This window comes from Chinchilla lanigera, unplaced genomic scaffold (genome assembly GCF_000276665.1).
Source record: "Chinchilla lanigera isolate Chin_1 unplaced genomic scaffold, ChiLan1.0 scaffold00112, whole genome shotgun sequence".
In the NCBI taxonomy this organism is placed as follows: domain Eukaryota; kingdom Metazoa; phylum Chordata; class Mammalia; order Rodentia; family Chinchillidae; genus Chinchilla; species Chinchilla lanigera.
The window spans coordinates 3,287,238-3,310,876 of NW_004955513.1; the positions used below are offsets into that span (position 1 = coordinate 3,287,238).

The window sequence follows — 23,639 nt, forward strand, 5'->3', positions numbered from 1 at the left end:
TGATGCTACATGCCCAGAGCAGGAAAATCCATGGAAACAGAGGAGATGAATGGGTTGCAAGGACTGGAGGAGGCAGGCACAGAGCAGCTCTATGGGGCTTCCTTTTGGGATGAACTGAAGCTGGCACAACTCTGGAAATACACTGAAAACCCCAGAATTGTACACTTGGAAATGGTGAGTTTTCTGATGTGTGAATCCCAAGGAGTCCTCGGGTGTTCCTTTGGTAGCCACTCAGCTGGGCAGGATGCCCACAGAGCCGGCATGAAGCTGGGTCCTGGTGGTCTGGGAGGAGACCCCTGAGAACCCTTCCCCCACAGGGGGCAGCATCTGATCTGTCAGGACCAGAACAGCACCAAAAAGTGGAGGGAGGCTGTTGTGGTTTGGCTCTGTTTGCCCGCAAAAGTGCTGGAAGCTTGGTCCCTCCCCTCCCCTCTGCACCTCTTCTTTTTTGCTGTCCTAAGGGCCAGACCCTGGGTCTTACACACAGCTAGGCAAGGGCTTTACCACTGAGCTACACCTCCAGTTTATTTTGACACAAGATCTTGCTAAATTGCTCAGGGTGGGCTGGGACTTGTGATCCTCCTGCCTCAGCCTCCCAGGTGCTGGGGTTATAAGGCATGCACCACCATACCCAACCTCCTCTTTTCTTTAGCAAGACCCAGCCAGCCTCAGGTATTTAGTTTTGCCAACAGGAAACAGACCAAGACGCATGAGGAGCTTGGTGTCTCTTCGTGGGCTAGGAGGGCACTTTCTCCTGCTGGGGACATCAGTCCTCTCGGACTTGTGCCCCAGACCCGGCTGGGTGGGCATAGCTGGCTGCCCCAGTGTCCATCTTTCAGACAGACCGGCCTAAATCCTGGTGGCAGAAATGTCCCCTGGCCGGTCCTGGGCCATGGCTTGCACAGGACTGGAGCTGAGACCAGTGGGTGTCATTTCCCTGCTTCCTCTCCAGGCGGTCCCCCCAGCCGGCAGTGGCATCACACACCCGCCGGGCGCTCCTCCCAGCTCTCAGTCCCTGGGCTCGGGTCACTGCCCGGTCCCCTCGCATGCCTGTCAATCCTGGCGGGAATCTAACGGCCTGGGCCGCGGCCTGCAACTCCCCGACGCCACTTCCCTGCGGGAGGAGAACAGACGTGGGGAACCCTGCAGCCGCACAAGGGGCACAGACAGAGCCACCTCCCTCCCGGCCACAGGTCGTTAGCAAAAAAGAAATAAGCGCTGACACCCCAGGAGGACGCCAAAGGGTCAAGGCTGGTCAAGAACAAGGACTTGGTAAGAGAGGGACTGATGTCCCTCTCACCACGCTGCAGGGTGACTGCCGGGTCATCACCCTCGACCCGTGGGTCCTCGGCCGGGCGTTGTTCTAAAGAGATGACCAGGGAAGGATGTCACAGAGGTGCTCCATCCTGGGGCTGGGTGGTCTTCCTGGTACGCACTTGTCATTTGGACCCCAAGGGAACCCTCCCAACAATAGCTTAAGACAAAGGAGACTGGAGCATCTTCATAAGTCAACAGTTAATTTAGAAAACAGTCTATTAGATTAATAATTTGATTAGAAAGTCACATTGAACTTTAGCTAATTAAATAATTAGATTAAATTAATAATTGAATTGAAGAATGAAATAAAATGGTAAATATAGTATGACTCCAACCTGTGACAAGTACATAAAGCTATTTACTGACAGAAGGAAGAGACTAGAAGGGAATTATAATATTAAGGGTTATTTCTTCAGGGTGAGCTCATTGGTATCTTTTCTTTGTCTCTTCTTTATCTTTCAGTGTTGTCTGGACTTTTTCAAAGGAATTAGATGTTTTGACTCAGGAGGAAATGACTTAAAAATTCAGCACGATGGTTGACCTTGATCATCAATCTTGGTTTAAGAGACATGTAGGAGGTTAGGGAAGTGTACTTCTGGGGGAGTGTGGGTGGTCCTGGGCCTGACGGTAGGGACTCTATCTAGTCCCTAAGCCTTCCCTGTTTGTGCGCCATGTCCTGATCACCAGGCCCTCTGCCACACCTCTCCACATGAAGGTCCTGCTTTGGAACCATGGACTGAGACCCTGAAACCGTGAGCTCAAATCACCCCCATCTTCCTTTAAGCTCAGGGTGTTGGGAATTGCGTCCTAGTAACAAGACAGCTCCTTTGGGGCTCACGCTCCACCTGCTTTTCTGGATTCTGTCTGTGCAGGAGTTACCAGACCTGGTCAAGGAGAAGGTCAAGGAGAGGCTGTCTTTGCCCAGGGTCTGCCTGTTCCTGAACCAAATAGTATCTCTGGGGAGACAGTGGGGACCCTCGTGAGTCAACAGAGCATGTAACATGACTGAGTGCCTGAAATCATATCCTTCCTGGCAGGAAAAAGGGACCAGGAGCTGGATCAAAATGCAGGGATTCAGCCAGGGCCACCAAGGATGGCCCGGTCCTGAGGTCGGTGGTGGTGTGAAAAGGCCTGCAGCGGTGTTGAGGAGTGTTCCAGCACAGAGTGTGAAGGACAAAGCCTTAAAGACCCAGTGGGAAAGGACGGGTGTACACAGACAGGGATTGTGCGGCTTCTCAGGCAGCCGGAGCTTGGTCCTTCCCCGTGGGGCTTCCCTCCAGGGCCCTAGATCCACCCCTGTGCTACTGAACTTGGGTTTTTCCTCCTGAAGAGGGGGCTGATTGTAGACGCCTCCTGCCATCCCAGACCTGGCTCCGCCCTGCGGTAGGCGTGCTGAGAGCCTGTGCACGGCTGACCGTGGCTCCGTCAGATGCCCAGGGAGACACTTGCTTGGATGACCCCACCCCTCTGTAGCCACCTTCAGTCTGGTCCATGAGGAGCCCTCTCCTCCAGACGCAGCACCCGCCTTTTCTTCTGCTAAGGGGACAGTGACGTCCCTGCCCCCTTAGCAGATTAGTCTGTGCACTGCTTCCCCATATGCTAAAACCTAAGTCCTAGTAAAGACTCTTGCAGATGCTTTGCCTATCCGCGATGTCTATCTCAAGCAGAGCAGGCTGAGCTGGTAACACTGAGAGCTACTGGCGTCAAAGGTCACTGGCGCTGGAGGGTGGCCAGGAGCCAGGGCTGGCAGTGAAAGTGGCGAGCAGCAGAGAATGACGGGGGGTGCCGGGAGCCACCGTCTGTGGTCACCAGACAAGTTCCCGAGAGCAGCTGGTAGCTGCTGGCTCTGGTTGCCGGCGGCAAGGAGGGCTGCTCACGCTGTGAGCTGGCAGGGGCTGGCACTCAAAGCTTGGGGTGGGTATGGCAAGGGACCTAGGCTTTGTCGGGTTTTGATTTCGGTCAGGTTGAGCAAAAGACCCCTGGGCTCATTGGTAACGCCTTCCCCGTGAAGCCTCCCCCGGCTGCCAGCTTGGGTCTGGCCCCGCTCTCTGCTACCCCCACCCAGGGCCCGTCCTGCCCTGTAGTTGCTAACCCATTGTTGCCAGGACAGGGCAGGTCTGCCTTGTTCACAGCTGTGCTCCCACCTTTAGGTGCTGAGCCTGGCACTTAGGAAATGCTCCTCGGCCTTGCTCCTAAATGCACAAGGAACAAAGGACATCAGCTCCCTCCCGGCCCGCACTGTCTAATCAGGCCTCTTGTGTAGGTTTCGGTAGCCGCAGGAGCCCGGGAAGCTCTGTGCCTCCTGCTGCAGGAGGTTCTGATCCGCTTGCCCCTGCCTGCCACGCTCTGGCCCTGCAGGAAGACCACGTCCTTGCTGCCTCTCTCCTTCCTATCTGCAGATGGGTCCATCCCCTGGTCCCCCAGGGCCCCTCTCCTTCCACGGGGAGCACCTGGCCGGGGCTCACTCAGAGGGGCTAGTCACCCCCAGCCGGGCAGAGGACATCTGTTGGCTTCAGCTTGTGCCCCCTCTTTCAGGTCTCCCCTGTCTCTGACTCTCGGTTCCAAGATCTCACCCCTGTCTCCTCCAGGCCACCAACCAGATGGGCCCCACCGCTTTACTCCTGACTGGTCCCTGTCGATAAGACCCTATTAGAAGTTGGAAATACATTTTCCTCCTGCTGATCTCTTCCCTTTTCATTTAGCAAACATTGATTTTCCCCCTTCTGCGAATGGAATAGAAATGAAATCACACACGTCTCTTTGGGGTGATTTAGTTTTCAGAGCCCGAGGCGGTGGGCAGACCCGGGTCCTCTTGTCGCCTTGTCCAAGGGTCACTTTGCAACCTCACGCCGTCATTTAGTCTTTTTTCTCTGCCATGTGCTTCCCAGCTGCAAAGAGACACCTGGTGCCCTGGTCTGAGGGGGAAGGAGGCTCTCTTCTGAGCCGGGCCACCTCCCTGCGACAGCCTGACAAGGCTTCTGCCAGACAGCCCAGGTCAAGGCTGTGTCAACACCAAGCCCTGTGAAGTGGCGATGACCCAATTAACCTGATTAGAGCGGCCAGCACCACCAGTGTCTTTCTGCGTCCCCCTTCCCGTCTGTGTGCTAAGCTCAGAAGCAAAGAGGACAAGGGAAACAGGGTATGGGGCCTCCGGGTACCCCCAGCTTGCTCTCCATGTGCCTCAATTTCCTGACTCTTACTTGGGGTAATATGGCCTCCCTCGGAAGTGTAGGATGAGGATTCAGGGGATAGCAACTGTGAAACCCTGCAGGTGCCCTAGCAGAGCAGGGAGAACCCTTGGGAGGGGTGCAGCATGGATGAACTCAAAGCCAGGGCCTGTTGCTTCTCTTAGAGGCAGCGTGGGCTGACCACTCTGTGCCTTGGTGGCTTTGTTGGTTCTCTAGCACACAAACACAGGCTCGATACTCCACAAGGAGGCTGGGTGTCATCATGGTGACGGTGACGCTGCTGGGGATGGCGATGGTGGTAGAAATGACGGTGGTCATGGTGGGGATGATGGTGGTGGTGATCTGTGATGGTCATGGTGGTGATCATGGTGGTGGTAGGGATAGTCTTGATGGTGGTAATTGTTGGTAATGATGGTGCGATGATGGTGGTGGTGATATTAATAGTGGTGATAACTGATAATACTGTCGATGGTGATGGCAGCGGTGGTGATGGTGATGATGGTGGTGTTGTGATGATGGTGATGGCGGAGGTGATGATATGGTGATGATGGTGTTGATGGTAATGTAAAGACAGGGATGATAACTGATAATAGTGTTGGTGGTGGTGGCGGTGATGGTGGAGGTAGTGATATGGTGATCATAGTGCTGGTGTTGATGATGACGTAAAGAAGGTGGTGACGGCGGAGGTGGCGGCAGTGTTGATGGGATGACTGTTGGTCGTGATGACATGAAGATAGTGGTGGTGACTGAGAAGAGTGTTGCTGGTGATGGCGGAGGGGGTGATGAAGATGGTAATGAGAATGGTGATGGTGAGGGCTATGATGTTGATTGTCACAGTGTGTGTCTAGATGTCCCTCAAAGCCCCATGCAGTCATGGGGGAAGGGCTTTTCAGAGGTGGCCAGATCTACAGTGTGTGGTGCTGGGATCAAGGCTGTGTGATTACTAAATCAGTCCACTGGTTGGCTTGGTATAGTTCTGACTGGGATTAAAGGTGTGAGCGCTACACCCACCCTAGGGCGGGTAGCCTGCATAAAATATGAGGGACAGAAAAGGGCTAATGTGCTCTCACCTGCCTGCCTGCCATGGACTGCTTCTTCTCTGCTATGTCCCTTTGCCATGTACCACTCTGCCTTGAGCCAGCCAACTATGGACTGAACCTCCACAAACTGAGAGCCAAATAAACCTTTCGTCTTTTAACTCTGGGTATTGGGTCACCCGAAGTTTTGTGTCAGTAGTGAGAAAAGTAACTAAGACATTGATGGAGATGATAACATTAAACAATTCTTTCTAGCCAGACATGGTGGTGCATGCCTACCGTTCCAGCTACTTAGGAGGGTAAGGCAGGAGGATTGCACATTTGAGTTCAGTCTGAGCGATTTAGCAAGGCTCTGTTTCAAAATAAAAGTAAAAAGACTGGCGATGTGGCTCAGAGGCACGGCACTTACCTAGCATGTGTGAGGTTTCAACCTCCAGTGCTGGAAAAACAAACCCAAGGCATCCCCCTTTGCTATGGGCTTCCTCTCCAGCCAAGCAGAGGAAACGTCCCCTCGGGAAGCCCTTTCAAAGCCACCCCTCTCCCATGGGGAGCTGGGCTCTGTTCTCCCCCTGAATGTGGCTGCCTCTGCAGCTTGCTTGACCAACAGACTATACTGGGAATGGTGCCCGAGACTCCCATGGCCGATGCAGAGGAAGCCTCACCACTCCCACTACAGGCCCTTGGGACATGCGGGGAACCCTGAGCTGTGACATGGGGTGCCCGGTCACAACAGGGACAAGCTGAGAGGCCTTCCATGTCTGTGCTGAGTGGCTGTTCCAGCCGAGTCCAGCCTTCCGGTCACACTGTCAGGGAGCCGGCTGGTGGCAAGGCCGTGGTAGACCCCGAGAACAGCCACGCCACGGAGCATGCAGCCAGCTTTCCACTCCCCCACCCGTGTGGAGGAAGAAAGTGGCAGGCCACGAGCGGAAGCCCCACGGCCAGCGTGCAGAACCACGCCTGGGCTCCCGAGCAGCGTCCTCTCTCCTCGCCGCTGGGGCCCCTGCCAGTTGGGGCCCCTGCCCGCTTCCTTCAGGGATGGGGACGTGTGGGAGTGGGGGAGGGAGCCCGCTCAGCAGGGACTCCCCGTGCAGCCTCCTGCACACATCTCTGGGTGGACTACTTCCTGGGGCCAGTGCCCGGGTCATCCCTGTCCAGCCAAGCAGAGGAAACGTCCCCTCGGAAAGCCCTTTCAAAGCCACCCCTCTCCCGTGGGGAGCTGGGGTCTGTCCTCCCCCTGAAAGTGGCTGCCTCTGGATATTCAGGTGACTTTTCAAGAGAGCACCAAGCTTTTTTCCAATGTGGCTACACTATTTCCTATTCCCATGACTAGAGGAGGCCGGTTCCAGTTGCTGCACATTCCGCCCACCCTCTGAATGGTCTGTCTTTCAATCTGAACCACGTCTGTGCTCATTGGCCACTCATGTGTTTGTTCGTTGGTTGGTTGGTTGATTGGGTGGTGCTAGGAATTAAACTCAGGGCTCACTGAACTACAATCCCCAGTCCTTTTTAAATTTTGAGACAGCATCTTGCTAAGTCACGAAGCAGCCCGGGCTGGGTACATACTTGTGATCTTCCTGCCTCAGCCTCCTAGAGTGCTAAATTACAAGCACGGGCCACTGCCCTGGTGTCATGTGTCTTTTTTGGTGAAATATATGCTTAAATGTATGCTATACATCTTTGACTTCATTTTTATTTTATTTTATTTTATTTTAAAGAGTAAAAGAAGGATAACATAATAATAGGGGGGACTTAGCAAATTACAGACAAAATGGTAGGAAATTATCAATGGTTATTGTTTTACATATTGTTATCTACAAAATAGTTTCTCAGGAAAACAAATAGACAAATAATAGTGAGTTAGAGACAAAAGAGGTAGGAGATTATCAAGAGTTGTTGTTCTATACTTTGGTATCTTCAAAGTGGCTTCTAAAGAAAATAAATACAGCTATACATGAGTGACCTATTGAAAAATCATTAACTATTCTCAATGGTTGTTGTAGGAAACACATAATAATAAACATACATCCATTTATGAAATAAGATAGGAACATTACAAACTTTATACAGTTATGGATAGATTAGTAGGAAAATATCAATGGCTGCTGTAATACATGGTGGTATGGTCAAAGTTCTTTGACTTCATTTTTAAATGATATCTTTTGAAAAATTAATTTTTGGTGAAGTCCAATTTAACTTTTTAAAAAAGGCCCATGGTTTGGTGTCCTATGTGAAGAGTCCTGTTCCTACCCAAGTTTGTAAACATTGCCTGTATTTTCTTCCATGGGCTTTACAATTATAGGTGTACACTTAGTTCTATAATTCATTTCAAGTTAATTTCTGTGTTTGAAATAAGGGCTGACTTTTAACTTTTTATGTGGGTATCTAGCTGAAGTAGTACCCAAAAGTCTTCCTTTCAATAAAACTTCTGCCCAATTGCCCTGACACTTGTGTCAATAATGAGTCATAAATATAAGGTTCTGTTTCTGGGTCTTCAGTCCTATTTCTCTAAGATATCCATATTTCTTTTTCTTTTTTTAAAACCAAAGCCAAGTTACCATTATTAATGTAGCTTTTATGGAAAAACACAAAACTGTCATCTCATATGCAATCCTCCAGGGCTGGGGATATAGCTCAGCAGCACAAGCGCCTGCCTGGCAAGCGTGAGGTCCTGAGTTTGATTCTCGGTACCAAAAAAGAAAAAAGTAAATTCAATCCTCCAGTCCATGGTATAGCTACATTTATCTGTAACTTCTTTATTTTTTTCCTAAACACTGTTTTTTACTTTGCAGCATAGAGGACTTGGACAAATTTTATTAGATTTGTTTCAATCACTTTAGTTTTTATGTGTTATTATAAGTGAAATTTTAAATATTTCATTTTCCAGTTATTTGCTGATAATGTATAAAAATACAATGGCTTTTTTATAGTAACCTTGCCTCCTGTGACCTTATACTAATTCTGATGGTTATTTTGTATGTTTCTTAGTATGTTTCTTGGGATTTTCTACACATCTACATGTACAGGAAGTATTATTTCTCTTCTAAGTTTCTGGTCTTTTATCTAATTTTCTTGGCTTAGGGTTTGGCCTGGCACCATGGGTAGCTGAATCAGGGGACAAAAGAATGTTCTTCCTCGTTCCCAATCTTAAAGGGGGAAAGAAGTCAGTTGTTTACTGTTCAGTATGATGTTTTCTCCAAAATTATCTTCCTTTTGTTTTGTACATTCTTTTTATCAGATTGAGGAAATTTCCTATTATGCCTAGTTTCCTGAGCCTTTTTTTTTTTTTAATTATGAATGGATGTTGAATTTTGTCAAATGCTTTCTCTGAGTCTTTGAAGTGACCATAATTTCATAGGACATTTTTCTCCTTTAGTCTGATAATGTGGTCAGTTCCACTGATTGTTTTCCAAATGTGAAACTAACACTGCATTACAGGGACAAGTCCTGCTTGGTCATGAGGTGTACCCTTGTTACATATTACTGTATTTAACTTAAGGTTTTGAGTCTGTTTGTTTTAACACTATATACTCAACTCCTATTACAAGGCTTTTTTTGGGGGGGGTACTGGGAATCGAACTCAGGACCTCATGCTTGCAGGCAGGTGCTTATGCTGCTGAGCTATATCCCTGGTCCCTTAATTTAAGGCTTCGATAAGGATTTTATTAAGCCTTTGAAAAATTGTTATGGTGTGTGTCTAGATGTCCCCCCAAAGCCTTAGGCAGTGTTATGGTTTGCGTCTGTGTGTCCCCTCAAAGCCTCAAGCGGTCATGGGGCAGGCTTTTAGAGTTTGATTGATTATGGGTATGAGAGCTACATCTGCCCTGGGGTGGATAGCTTGCATATGTAAGGGAGAGGAAAAGGGTGCTTGAGGCCATTCCTGGCTTTTGTGCTTGTTGCTTTGCTGTGTTCGGGAGCCATGAGCTGTAGCTCTCTGCCATGTGCCAGTCTGCCTTGTAATCTGCCAAGTATGGACTGAAACCTCCACAAACTGTAAGCGAAATAAACCTTTCCTTCCTTCATTTTGGGTGTCAGGTATTTTGCCCCAGCAACGAGAGAAAAGTAACCAAGACAGGCAGTCATGAGGCAGGCTTCTACAGTTTGTGATTGATTAATGTTCCAATGCTGGGATTATGGGTGTAAGTGCTACACCCACCCTGGGGAGAGTAGCCTGTATACAATATAAGGGAGGGAAAGAGGGTTGCTTGCTCTTTCCTTTTTGCTCTTGTTATATTTGCCACCATGAACGGTTACCCTGTGCCATGTGCCACTCTACCTTGGACCCAGCCAAGTATGTATTGAAATCTCCACAAACTTTGAGCTAAATAAACTTTTCTTTCCTTAAATTTGGGTAACAGATATTTTGTCCCAGCAATGAGAGAAAATTAACCAAGACAGAAGTTAGTACCAGGAGTGGGGTCGTTGCTGTGAGTATATCTGACTACGTGAGTCAAGAGCCTTTGGAAATGGCTTGTGGGAAGAGGTTGCAAAGGTTTGGAGAGGTCACCTGTAAGAGTAGCACTGGAACACCTTAGGCTGTTTTGTATGGGAGATTCTAGTCAGAGCTCAGAAGACCAAAATGCTGATAGAAGTTCTTCTGGTAAAGTCCAGGCTCAGGAGGTTTCTGCTGAGAAGAACTACATTGGCTGTTGGACTCCAGATGATTTGTGTTATGCCTTGGCAAAAAGTTTGTCTGCATATTTCTTATATCCAAGGACTTTGACTGAGATTAAGATTAAGGGTGGTTAGGCTGGGCGTGGTGGCACATGCCTGTAATCTCCGCACTCAGGAGGCTGAAGTAGGAGGATCATTGTGAGTTCGAGGCCAGCCTGGGCTACAAAGTGAACTCAAGGCCAGCCTGAACTGCTTAGCGAGACCCTGTCTCAAAAAGACCCCCCCCCAAAAAATATATATATATATTAAGGGTGGTGGACTAATTAAACTGGCAGAAAAAAAGTTTCAAGGCAGTCAAATATTAAGGTGGTGGCATGTTGTTATAGGGGGTTTTTAGCCAGATTTACATTGAGAATTAAGAGCAAAGAGTCCAGTAGGATGATTTAAAATGTTGTGAGTTTGGCCAGGAAAAAAGCTTCAGTAAAGCTGTGGATTGCAAAGATAGAGCTGAGAAGATCTTAATTGCTGAGAAGGAACAGGAGAATAGAAAAGATGGTCTGAAGGCATCACAAGAAACCACAGTCTCCACCCTTTGCAGCCTCAAAACCTCAAAAATGAAAGACTTTCGAGGAGAACGCTGCAGAGTGCCATGTTCCAGAATGGTGGCAGCCACACTATGTTCTAGAATGGTGGTGGCAGACACACTAGGGTCCAGAATGGTGGCGACATAAAGAATTTGTTCCTCAGAATTAGATGCAGAGTTCTCAGTGATCCAGACACTTGACCCCTACGGCCAAGAGGGGAGGAAGCATGGCTACTGCTCCAGCTGGCGGCAGAACTTGGCAACATCCACATGGTGCTTGTTTCAGGTGCATGGAAAATGCGAGAGTGGTGGGGTTAAGACAGCTTCCACCCCAATTTCAGAAGATCTGGGAGGCCAGGCATTGTGTCCCTGAGAGGGCACTGTGTGAAGCTGTGAATGAGAAGCCAAAGGTGCACTGGAGACCCCAGAAGTCTGGAAAAGCCAGGAACATGGATCATCTAAGGAAAGTTACAAGGATTGAGCAGAATGGGCCTAAGAGAGAAGCCATATGAGTTTCTCCCACTGGAAGTGTCCTAAGGGCAGAGCCAGTTAAGCCACATGGAGCTCACAATTTGCCACAGATTGCCTTGGATGTTGACAAGGAAGGATAGGATTGATGTTTGCCCTGCTGGGTTTTGGACTTGTTTTGGTCCCAATGCTTTCTATCTCCTGTTTGTATCTTTTGGAATAGTAATGTTTATCCTGTGCCATTGAATGCTAGAAGTGTTTAACCTTTCATTCGTACAGGGGCTCCCAGCTAAGAGCTTGCCTTAGATCTTGGAGGAAACTTGGGACTTGGATTTTTCAGCAATGCTGAAACTGTTAGGACATTGGCAACTGTTATAAACGGACTAAAATGCCTTTTGCATAAAGGGATGGGCATGAATCTTTGGGGATCCAGGGGTAGAATGTTATAGTTTATGTCTAGATGATCCCCCAAAGGCTCAGGCAGTCATGGAGGTGGACTTCTAGAGTTTGTGACTGATTAATGGTGCAATGTTGGGATTAATAATTAATGGTCCAATGCTGGGTGTGAGTGCTACACCTGCCCTGGGGAGAGTATCCTGCATACAATACAAGGGAGGGAAAGAGGGTTGCTTGCTTCTCCCTTTTTGATCTTGTTGCTTTTGCTGTTTTCTGCTGCCATGAACTGTTGCTCTCTGCCATATGCCACTCTGCCTTGGAGCCAGCCTAGTATGGACTGAAACCTCCACAAACTGTAAGCTAAATAAACCTTCCCTTCCTTAATATTGGGCATCAGGTATTTTGTCTCAGCAATGACAGAAAAGTAACCAAGACAAAGATATTTTTCTTAAATCTTTGATAAAGATTTGATTGATTGACAGAATTCACCAGTGAATGTATCTGGGCCTGGCCTTTCTTTTGGAGGATAATTTCTGATAATTTTAATCTCACCAATAGCCACAGGATGTCCAATTTTGTATTTGTTCTTCAGTCAGTTTTGATAAGTTGTCTTTTCCAAGAAATATACCCATTTCCTCTACACTGTCACATTTTTTAGGCACAAAGTTGTTTCTGAGCTGTCTTGCCATCCTGTTCCTCTGTAGGAGGCCTGCGATGATGCCCTCCTTTCCTTTCCCAGTACCAGTCACTTCTTCACTCTTCTTTCTCCTTAATGGTTTAACTAGGGCCTTGGTGATGTTGCTGATATTTTCAAAGAGCTCCTTTTTGCCTTTGTTGGTTTTCTCTATGATCTGCTTTGCTTTATTGATTTTTATTCTTTACTATTTCACTCCTGTACTCCAGATTTACTTAGTTCCCTTTTACAATTATCTTAAGGTAAAAACCAGAGGCGTTCAGTTTTAGGTCTCTTTCTCTTTCCTAATCTGAGCATTTAAAGCTATGAGTTTCCCTATAGGCACTGCTTTAGCTTCGCCCCGTGGATTTTCATGTGTGGGGTTGCTTTCAGGTTGGGGCTTTATTCCCTACATTTGGAGGTGGCAGGCTGGATCCAGGGATCACATAGGCAATTTCTTTTGGGGGCACCAGAGCAGAAATAGGTCTCTAGTTGGGGGAATTCTTGTCAGCTTCTGTGGAAAGGACAGGGGTCACAGGGACCAGAAACAGGTCCACATCCCTTGGGCTCACCCAGTGACTGCTCATCTCTCCAGATCTTGGCTTCACGTATGTGTGAGTGTCCCAGCCCTCGTGGCTGCCCTTATTGTGTCTTAGAAATCATCACCATGCCTCTACTTTGGACTGAGGGTTACAATGGGGCCTGATACCCTGCCTTCTCCCTCTGGGCCTTGTAGAGGCTTCACAGCTCTTGCTTTGCAGCTGAGGAGAGGAGCAAGGTGCTAGAGTTGGCCAGACACCAGTCACATGGTGAACCCAGGGAGGGGTGGAAAACCCAGCCAGCCTCGCCTGGTGCTTTGGCCTTCCTGGGGGCGGGGCTCTCGGTGACTGGAAGCGGAGCACAGCCCTTGTGCATGGGGATGTGGGCGTGGAGTTGGCGTTTCTCCTGCTCCCACTGGAGGTACTAGCTGGGACATGGAGGGGCCGGGTGTCATGGTGCCTCCCCCAGGAGAGACCTGGCCAGCAGGGCACTGTTACGGTTCGGGTCTTCAGTGTCTCCCAGTCCAGCAGGACCTCGGAGGGTGCCTGGGTTCGGAGGGCTCTGACTCATCAGGGTTTAATCCTTGCGTGCTGCTCCTTCCTTGCTGACCAGAAGGAATGGGCGTTGTCTCAGAGCGTGCCCTCCTCACACAGTCCAGCCCCACTTGTTAAAAAAAAGCAAAAATGTGGGGCTGGGGAATCTAGCTCAGTGGCACATCGCCTGCCTGGCAAGGGCGAGGTTGTCAGTTTGACTCCTGGTACTGGAAAAGAACAAAACAAAACAAACAAATTAAAAAAAGCTAAAATAAAAGCAAAAATGTGTCATTTGTTCTGCAGTTATTTATTCTGTGCTATGCTCTTTGGCTGTGGGTGCTATTTAGAGGGGGGAAACTGAGGCCAGGGAAGTGGCTCGTCCCTGCACAGGCACCGGGGGTGGTGGAGCCCAGCTCCATGGCCCCCAAGGCCAGCCACAAACCCCTCAGACACACAGAGTGCCCACCATCCTGCCTGGCAACCAAGGCAGGGAGGGCTCCGTGGGGACACCTGCCAGGATATCTCAGCAGCCCAGACCCAGGCCCGAGGGTTAATCTCATTCCTTGTTGAGACATGTACCTGACCCCTCAGCTCAGGGAGAAGAAGTTTATTGTGGCTCATGGTTTGTAGAGATTTCAGTCCACAGTGGGCCGGCTCTAAGCAGGAGGGCGGGGTGGAAGGGCCTGGGCAGAGGAGCTGCTCGCTTCATGGTGCACAGGAAGCAGTGAGGGAAGGGAGGAGCGGAGGAGGGAGAGGAGCCCTCCCAGGCCACGCCCCCAGGGACTGCCTCTTCCCACCAGGCCGCGCCTCCTAACAGCAAGTCAGCCATAGGGCGTGGGATCCAATCACTTCCCCAGAACTCTGCCAGTGAGTGCATGAGCTTCTTGGGGGACATCTAGATAGAACCATAATAGGCAATTATAGCTCTGTGGGTACCTCTCACGTGGGACCAGCAAACCCAGGGCTGCCATTAGGGGTCTGCTAGGGCACAGTTTCAGCACCAGCACCCTCTGTAGGCATCACTTTCCTGTCCTGGTGGCAGAGACCCTTCCTGCCCCTGAGCTGACGGCAGCCTCAGGAAAGGCTTTGCCACGCAATCTAGGCTAGAGGGGAGGCTCAGAACCACCAAGGTGCTGGCCCTGGGCCTGGAGGACGTGTGAGCCAGGACTTGGACCCAGAGTGCTCGGAAGGCCCAGCTCTCTCTGGGCCCTGCTGCCTGGGCCTCCAGCAAGCAGCTGAAGGCTAGTGGCCTTGGGAGAGCTGGCATCTGTGTGTGTCTTTCCCTGCTGATCCTGAGCTCCAATGGCCAGGAGCAGGGCTGGGCTGGGAAGGAAAATCCACCGAGCAGCTTGGAGGGGTAGCGTCAGGGAGCCCGGTTACTTCCTGTCGGCCACTGCAGAGGGAGTGAGGGAGGGGCGGCAGGCCCAGGGATCTGCGAGTCCTCTGCTGGGTTTCCCAAGGGCACAAGCACCAGGGCTCCAGACAGGGGCTTTGTAGGGGATGGGGTGAGGGAGCTGAACTGTCTGCAGGACAGGCATGACCCAGGGCATCCAGAGAAGGGTGGGAGCTGGGAGTGTCAAGGCCTGAGGACCTGGGAGAGTGGCACTGGGCAAGCCCTTGTCTTCTTCAGGTCCCCAGGGACCCCAAGGCTAAAACTGGGAGCCATGGGTGGGAATAGACTCTAAGGGGCTAGGGCCTTGGGGTCATCCCCCGAGGCTCTCCATTTTCCTGGAAAGGTGAGGGCTTGGGCTCTTCTTGGGCCAGGGCAGGACGGGCCCAGCAGCTGGGCTGGCCTGAGCTGTACAGAGGATGCACGTGTGCAGCAGACCCTTGGCTTCCTCCACGGGCGAGGCCAGGCCCTCTCGGCCCTCTTGGCAACAGCCATGTGGCTTCCCAGGCAGGAGCCTGGTGGAGCTGGGATGCAAAGCTACTTCCTGTCTCTGAACCTGGTTTTCCTCTTGGAAGACAGAAGCAGTAAGGGCCTTAACCTCTGTGGAGTCACAGGCTTGGTTGGGGGGGGTCCCCCTCTGGTTCAGAGGTCCCTGTGGCTCCTGCTCCTTTACCTGGTGACCAAGGCCCTAGCAAGCTGCAACCACACTGACCTTCAGGGACAAAGTTGTTGCTCCCTGCTCAGCGCCCACTGCCTGCCCTGCCCTCATGTGCCGGCCTGGCCTGCATCTGGCCTCCTTCTTCTCCTTCGTCTCACACTGTGGGTCTGCCTGGGTGGGACCAGGCGCACGAATATGAGCCACCTGACTCCTCCTGGCATCCCCTCCTTGCACCTCCACCCTCCCTCCCTGGAGGTGTTCCCAGGGTGCTGGGGTCCAGGGTGCCATCCTCCTGCATGGGCCCAGCCATTCAGCTGTGCTGGCACCAGATACCCATGAACACAAGCCAAGCAGCGCCTGCGTCAGCTTTTAAAACCACCAAAATGAGTTCACTCACCGCGCTGTGGTCCAAATATTTTGGTCATTTAGCTGCAACCTTCTGTGCTTGTGAAATTAAGTGCATTATTAATCGTGCCTGGCCCAGTGACAGGGCGGGCAGCTCCAATAAATCTCCTTGCAGCGAAACAGGAGAAGACTCAAGGTTCCTGCAGTCAGTCGGTGCAAAAGAGACTGAGACGGCGGGGAGGAGCCAGCGGAGGGGTGTGGGGCTGGAGCCCTCATGGAGGGAAGGTGAGGGGCATAGTGAGGAGAGGAGAGCGCCCCAGGCACCGCCTCGAGTGACACTGGGTGTGAGCTCGTGCAGGGAGTTTCTGAGACAGGGAGACAGGGCGACTGGCCAAGCCGGGTCAGCTCCTGGTGGATTTCAGGCTGGGCTTTGCGGGGAGCCCTGCTGTTCCCTGATTACAGAGGAATAAAGGCTCCTTCTAGAGAATGAAGAAAGGAAACCAGGGGGATGTGAAAGCTCCGCAGCTCATTCCTAGAATTTGCCGCCGTGGCTAGAACTCATTACAGGTCACAAGGGGAGGGGAGATGGATCTTTCCCGATTTTTGTGGTGCCCGTTTGTGCTTGGGTCCTGCTATGCATACCTGTGTTGGCATTCTATTGTGCATTATGCACTTTTCTGTAACCTTTTGTTTTCCCTTGTGAGGGGAAACTGAGGCTAGGATAAGGCTCCCCACTGGCTCTGGGCCCCAGAAGAGACCTGGCAGGATGTCCAGGAGGTAGCCACCCCTGTCACCTGCTGCTCCTCTGACTTGGAGTGCAGGGACCAGGTGTGGGGCTGCCGTGGACCAGGAACGAGTGATCACTCCTTGGCGCGGTGATCTCAGGGGCAGCGCACCCCCTGGGCAGCTCCCAGCCCCTCTTGCTCCCCCTGGCCTTTCCAGTGCAGAACTTCCTAAGTTGAAGCCAGGGCTGAGCCAGGTGTGGGAGGACCCCCAGCCCAGTGCAGATGCAAGGGCTCTAGCGGCCTCTTGGTCGCCACATCTGGGGCGGAACTTGGAGAACCGAGACCTGCACCCAGCCAGGAGCGTTGGACCCTGGAGGACGGGCCATGTCTGTGAGCACGGGGATGATCCTGAGACTTCTGGCCAGGAGGCTTAGCCTGGGCAGTGCTGGGGCCCAGCCTTGGCAGATGTCCCACCCCAAAACCTGCCAGGCCCTGAGGGACAGCTCATGGGGGGTGGGCCAAGAACGTGGCAAGGGGACGTCCCCAGCCCCCGTTTCACACAGAAGCATTTCCCTCTGCAGATGTTACCTCACTGGGTCCCTATGGGAGAGCCTCAGTGTCCATCTTGTCCCCCCGGCAACAGAGGCTGAGGCCTCGCCTGTGGCAGAGGGGGTTGTGGCTGACACAGCACTGACCCCAGACCTGGAAGGCCCAGCCACCATGCAGGTGTGCTGAGCCTCGGAACCACAAGCGAACAACTTCAGGTCACCGCTGACTCCCATGTGACCATTGGACGGGGCCTCGCCTTCCCTCTGCTGAGCCATGGCAGCGGTGACCTGGGGCCTTCGGCTTCCCTTCTCCAACACTCACGGCCCTCAGGGTGTCCTTAAAGCTTCAGGTGAAGAGACCCAGCTCTGGGACGCTGGCACTCTTCTAGATCCAATGGCCTGTGCCCCAGGGCTCTGGCAGCTTCCTCAGAGGCAGGGCAGCTTCTGCTGGGGCGTGGCCCTTTACTTGAAGGGCGCAGGGGAAGGGGCCTCTGTCTTTTTGCCTTTTCTGGGTGCCTATCACCCTGGGAGGTTTCAGCAGGCTCTGTGGGGAAGTCAGGGAGCCTCACCCCAGGAAGGCCTGGTTGAGGGACAGCAGGAATCCTTGAATCCAGGGAAGCAGCTGGGACAGGGCCTGAAGTTTGCTCCCCACACAGGTGCTGTGAACCAAGAGGCTGGGAACCCAGTGGGCAGTGGCCCCAGGAGGGCTAGGGGACCCCAAAGAGTGCAGCGAGGGGCCACGCCTGCACCTCCAGACCGCACGCTGCTGTTCCCTGAGCTCCTCCTAGGCTCTCTGTGAAGCCTGGGGTCACTGTGTCCCTCTGCAGGGGCAGCCGTCTGCGCTCCTCCTGGGTGACCTCATTTCCAGACGGGCCCCCTCCCCGTGTCTTAGCTCAGAAGGGCCCTTTTGGGGAAGGGGACCCTTGCTGATGGGAAAAACAAAGGCCAATTGTCACCACAGGCTGGGAAGTCATCAGCCAGTGCACCAGCTCCTCTAGAGACTGCAGCTGTTTCTACTGGGCTGGGGCTGGACCTGGACCCGGACCTGGGGGTAGTATAAAAGTAGCCCCACCCCGATTTTCCTAGCACCAAGTCTTTGGGTACTTCCCAAAGCAAGGCTAAAAAGTCTCCCCCATGAGTAAATGTTCCTTGGTTCCAAGAGGCCTTGATCCTCTGGACCACAAAGCTGTTGCTCTGACAGGTAAACTGAGGCACGGGAGAGGAGGAGCCTGTGTCAGTGTGGGTGGCCTGAGATGTGACCAGGGATGGCAGTGCTGCCCTGGAGCTTGGAGGAGAGCCAGGTGCCTTCAGCAACCTATGGCTCTGTCCCCCAAGACCAGAGGATGGTCAGGGAGCTAGGAAGCTGGGACCCCAGCCCTGGCCACAGAGGCCCCCAGCCCAGCCAGTATGTCGGCGCAGAGCTGTGTGGTGGGCGGGTGTCCACGATGGGGCTGAGCCCTCAGATGGAATGTGGTGCGGCCAGTGCTGGCGGCCCGACGAGGGCGCAGAACTCAGTCCGTCCTGTGCTCCCCAGGACAGGAGGGGCCGGCCATGGGCAGGGCTGCTGCAGGAGGAAGCTGACTCAGGGAGGGAGGAGGAGGGCCTGGCTGGAGAGTTCTGCTCAGAGCCTGGACTTCATCCCCATAGCAATGGGAACAGGAAAGGGTTCTAAGCTGGGAGTGTCAGCGGGGGGCAGGGCTGCCACCCGCTCTGCAGGGCAGTGGATGGGACAGACCGATTGGAGAGTGGCAGGGTGGGGCCTGGGCCTCCTGGGCCCTGCGCTGGCACTGGGTGCTCACCTGGAGGCCAGCAAAGTTGTCAGGCTGAGCTGCAGCCTGGAGTCCTGCCAGCCCCTCCTGCATGTGCAGCCAAGCATCGGAGTGCCAGGTACCAGGCAGGGTCTCCGAGCGCCAGCTAGGGGCGCAGCATTTTCCCATGTGGTGTTTGCCCATACAAGCCCCAGGGAACACCAGGCCATCCTTCAGGGCAAACTGTCGCCTCTGGATGGCTGCTATCAATAACTGTGCCCCACTCCCGGCCGCCGAAGCACCACATACGTAATATTTAAACCACAGCGGTGGATGACAGAGATGGACTGATATTTTTAATCCCGGCAGACTATTACAGTTCATATCATGTCTGTCAAATAAATATTATGAATCAGTCCCTGTTATCTTTATGGGGGCAAGTTGTCTACATGGGGGACCAGGCAGGGAGCTTCTTCCGGCATCTTCCCTGACTCTTATGTATATGTATGTGAATAGAGGGAGATTTGTGGAGCAATTGTCGATAATAAATGTCCCCGATAAAGCACATTATCTTCCCGCCCGATGGGTCCTGTGTGGAGAGGGGCCCAGCAGCGCGGAGCCAGGAGGAGTTGGGATCCAAGGCTTGTTGAGGCTGGGCTGGGGACCCAGGCAGGTGCCAAGTCGGGTGAGCACCACCGTTTCTGTTGTCACAGTCCACGTATGGGCCCCAAAGGCCTCTGTGACAAGCTGCGGCTTCTCTCCCGCTGTGCAGAAAAAGAGGCTGGAGTTTAGACAGGCCCTTAGGCAAGGGCCAGGATGGACTGGGTGGTAGAGATGGGCCTGCGCCAGCACGCTGCCTTCCGAGTGGTCCCATGCCCCTTCTATGTGACCCTCGCTCCTTGGAGGCCCCTGGAGGGAAACTGCCGGTTCTGAAATCCTGGTCCTGGTCCTGCCCCCCCCCACTGTCCCTGTCCCCCAGATTTGCTTTAGCCACCACGCAGCGGCCGGGGCTTCGGAGTCCCAGGATGCAGCCAGGCCAGCGTGCTCCTTGGACCTGGCTGCTGGCGCCGCTGTCCCGCTCTTTCCTGAGCTGGCGTGGGCATAGAGGCTGAGCCACTTCTCCACTGCCTCGGAGGGGCGCAGGCAGCATCCTGAGGGGTAGCTGCAAACGCCTCCCAGGCCTGGAACTCCTCTCCCTTTCTGGTCTCCCTCACACACACGAAGGAAAAGAGGTAGGAGCCCAAGTGTGCACCAGCAGCTGTTTTGTGCCCTGGACCAGTGGGGAGAGGGGAGGGGGCCGGACCTCTGCCTGGGTCCTACTTCCAGGACCCTCTTGCCTCTTGAGTAAGCTTGGGTGAGGCCCGTGCCTCGCTGAGCTCCACCCAGCACCGGCTAGCTTGAGTCATCTGCACCTCGGGTAGAAGCTGTTTCCCCCGACAGGGCTCGCCTGGGCTGGGGTGCTTGGGGATAAGGAGCGGAGCAGATTGGCCTGGCAGCAGGACTGGCTCGGAGGGCCTAGGCCTCCGAGCACCCCCACCTCTGTGAGGTGTCACCACTTAGCAGCTTGGACCACAGATGCTCCCCTGGGGAAGGCTCAGAGGCGGCCCAGGCTGATCTCCTCCTGGCCACCCGCCCGCCCACCCGCCCGCTGGCCACCAGCCTCAGGGTGCCCAGCGGCACAGACACTGGCCTTTACAAATATTATTCTCCCAGCAATTCCAGAGACTGTTGACAAGACCAGTGCATAGAAGCGCACAAAATGGCCCAAGGCACCTTGAAAAGCATCCTTCAGGGGGGATTAAAAAAAACCCCAAACAAAAAAACAAACACCTCTTAGACGGCAGGTTGTAAATAGGTGGATATTACTATAAAAATATTTTTGGCTGCAGAAGCAGCCGGTAGGAAAGCTGGGGGTGGTTTTTTCCATGGTCAGCTTGGACCTGGGTTCTCCACATGGGGCTGCCAGCCGTCCCAGGCGGTTTCGTGGGGGGGATCATTTGTGCTAAAGAGCCCCAAACGGAGAGGACAGTGGAAAACAGCAGCTGCAGAAATAGCAGGCAGCCAGGCAGCTCCACTCCAGAGCTGGTGTGTTTGTGGCCTCCAGCCCGCAGTGCCTTCTGCGGGCCCTTGTCTGCCCAGGGCTGTCCTGGGCTCTCTACCCCCTGCCCCGCTCCTGCCTACTGGACACCTCCTGGGCTATCACTCTGCCATCCTGATTCTGCCTGTGCCAGCCCTCTGCCCCCTGCCCTGGGTTTAGAAGTGCCAGGCCAGAGCTGCAGGGCTCTGGACTCTGTGCTGCACTCCCTCTGCCCGCAACCAGGGGCTCCTGGGAGAAGCAGGGCCTTCTCTGGAGCATTCCAGCCCCAGCCTTCAACCTGCCCCTGAACCGAATGAAGATCAATGAGGATCGCTGGAAACCCACCGGGTGCCAGCGGCTCCTAACAGCTTTCCCTAGGGGAGGGCTGAGGCCAGGGGGCTGTGGGAGGCCCAGGGCCAGCCACCTCTGTTGGAGGTGCCGCAGCTGCTGTACCAGCCTCACAGGCCTCCCTCCAAGAGCAGCCTTCCTGCTGCCGCCCGGCATGTCCTGACCTGCAGCTGGCCATGCAGGCTGCTGACTTTTCCTCCCACCCTCAGGCCACGGCCACACCAGCCCTTCTGGGCCGAGGGCCTCGCCTCTGCCTTGACTGGATGAACTCGTCCCCCCACCCCCCAAGGACCGGCCTTTGGGAAGCCCTTGGGGCCCTGGCAGGATGGGTCTCAGCCTGCTGTTCTTGTCCCCAGCACTCCTGTCTGCCTGCCACCTCTACTCCACACTGTGGCTCCTGGAGTGCCTCAGTGACCATGCTGCTACCTGCCACCCTGCTCCTGCCAGACTGTGCCCACTGCCTGTTTAGTCAGACCTGATTCAGGAACAGGGTGGGGTCGTCCCTGCCCTACAGATGAGGAAACTGAGGTGCAGGAGAGGAGCGGCCTGGCCAGGCCACGTGGGTACTGAGGCAGAGCTGGTGGATGGCTCCCACCTTGCCACTCTTGACCACACCTCCCCTGAGGACCCAGAGTTGGGCCCTTGGGATAGATTCTGTGGATGTTTGTTGACGGAGTGAATGATTCCCAACATTGGAAAACAGCATTCATGTCCTTCTTGCCCACCACCCCACCTGTCCTCATCCCATCTGCCCTGGACCCCTAACCCAGAGCCTGCAGAGTGTGGCAGGAAGGCAGGGCTGCATTGCTGGTCACCGACAGGAACCCTATGGAACCTGCAGAGGGTGGCACTCTGGTGGCCCAGGTTCAAATGCTGCTGTCACTGTTGCTTAGGGCATGGGCCTCCTTCTTTGCCCTCCCAGACTTGCTATCCTTGGAGGTCGCTGGGGGTGGCAATGTCCTCTGCCGGAGGACTCTTGGTGACACTGTGTCCAGGGAGGGAGCTGGTGACATGGGCCTGGGACTGCTCTGCCTGACCACGTGGTTGAAAGCAGTGGGGATGGTGACACAGGCCCCAAGGACAGGGCCCAGGGGTCCTCTGTGTGCTTGCTACGGGCCACCCTGGGTGATGGGTAGGGTCAGTGCTTGTAAGGGCTCTGTCCCGCCTTGTGTCCCCTCAGTGCATCCCAGCTGTACCTGGGGGTGGGTGGAGGCTGTGACTGATGACAGTAAGCTGGGGCCACGCTGAAGCAGTCTGCAGCTGGAGAGAGGGTCATGGGGACAGAAGCTGGCCTGCCGAACCGAACACTTGTGGGATGACCAAAGCAGGGGCCCAGGGAGTCCCATCCTCAGGGGTCCCTGGCCTTGCCTGCAGCTGTGTTGGGGGCTCACCTACCAGATGCACCTCCAGCACACCCCCCACAGGGCATCTGACCCTCGAGACAGTCCACAGCAGTCCTCGGACCTGGGACACAGGACACTTTTGTTACTGTGGGTCCCTGAGGTGGTCACACGGTAGGGGGATGGCAGAGCACCCAGGCTGTAGAACACTCTCTGGAGCCAGGGCTGCGGTGTTTCTAGGCAGCGAGCCCCCCCCCTCCCCGCCCACCGCGTGCAGCCCCTGTGACCAGGGTGCGCCCATGGGGAAGTCCCCTCCCTGCCTGGCCAGCCGGGTGTGGGGCAGGAGGGGGCGGGGCTGCAGGATCCCGGGGAGGCGGGGCTTGGCTCTACGCAGGTAGCTCACACCCAAACCCGAATTCCAGCCGCAGGAGACTGCGGGCGGGCGGCGGAGGAGGTTCAATCCGTCCGGAGCAGGAGTGCTTCCTTTCGTTTTTAAACAAACAAATCATGAATTTAAAAGTGAGGGCAGAGAACGACCCAAGGTGTAAAAATAGCCCCGGGCCACAAAGTCAACGTCCAACTCAGGCCACAGCACCCCAGGCCCCGGGCTCTGGAGAAGAGGTCCTCTGCGCGCCCCTCCCCTGTGGCCCGCTGGTCAGTGCGTGGGCCCGGGCTGGAATTCCCAGGCGAGAAAGCAGGAAGGAGGCTGGGGTGTCCCCGGGAGAGCAGGGGTTCCTGGCCTGCGGCGTCAGAGCGCCTCACCTTTCCGGGCCTCAGTTTCCCCACGTGCGCGCCAGGCGGGTGCGCGGCCTGCGTGGGGCTGGGGCTCAGGGCTGCTGTTGTGGGGCTGGGCCGGGGTCCCCGCGCGCCCACGGCCCGGCTCTTTGTGCGGCCGCCGCAGACAATAGCCCGGCCGGGGCACCGGGCCCCTCTCCTCCTCCTCCTCCTCCTCCTCCTCCTTGTCCTCGCCCCCTCCAGGCCGCGGGATTTTGGCAGCCGGGGAGGGTTCTGCCCGGGTCCGCCCGCCTCCCCTGCTCCGCGCCCCCCCGGCTCGGACACCCCCAGCAGAGGCACACTCGCAAGTTTGCCGGGCGCTCGCAACTCGGCGCAGGGC

The 23,639-nt window shown here is 54.2% G+C and overlaps 1 protein-coding gene across 1 annotated transcript in view; it reads right to left on the bottom strand.

Annotated features, from left to right (window-relative positions):
* Nucleotides 1–1,070: 1,070 nt before the first annotated feature.
* The window catches only part of LOC106147037 (skin secretory protein xP2-like), a 23,561-nt gene continuing 992 nt past the window's right edge, over nucleotides 1,071–23,639 (bottom strand). The window contains exons 2-5 of the mRNA XM_013506576.1: nucleotides 23,288–23,626; nucleotides 22,581–22,649; nucleotides 1,301–1,363; nucleotides 1,071–1,114 (exon numbers count right to left, since the gene is read on the bottom strand). Coding sequence (XP_013362030.1) covers nucleotides 1,071–1,114; nucleotides 1,301–1,363; nucleotides 22,581–22,649; nucleotides 23,288–23,626 — 515 coding nt within the window. The remainder of the gene's footprint in view (nucleotides 1,115–1,300; nucleotides 1,364–22,580; nucleotides 22,650–23,287; nucleotides 23,627–23,639) is intronic.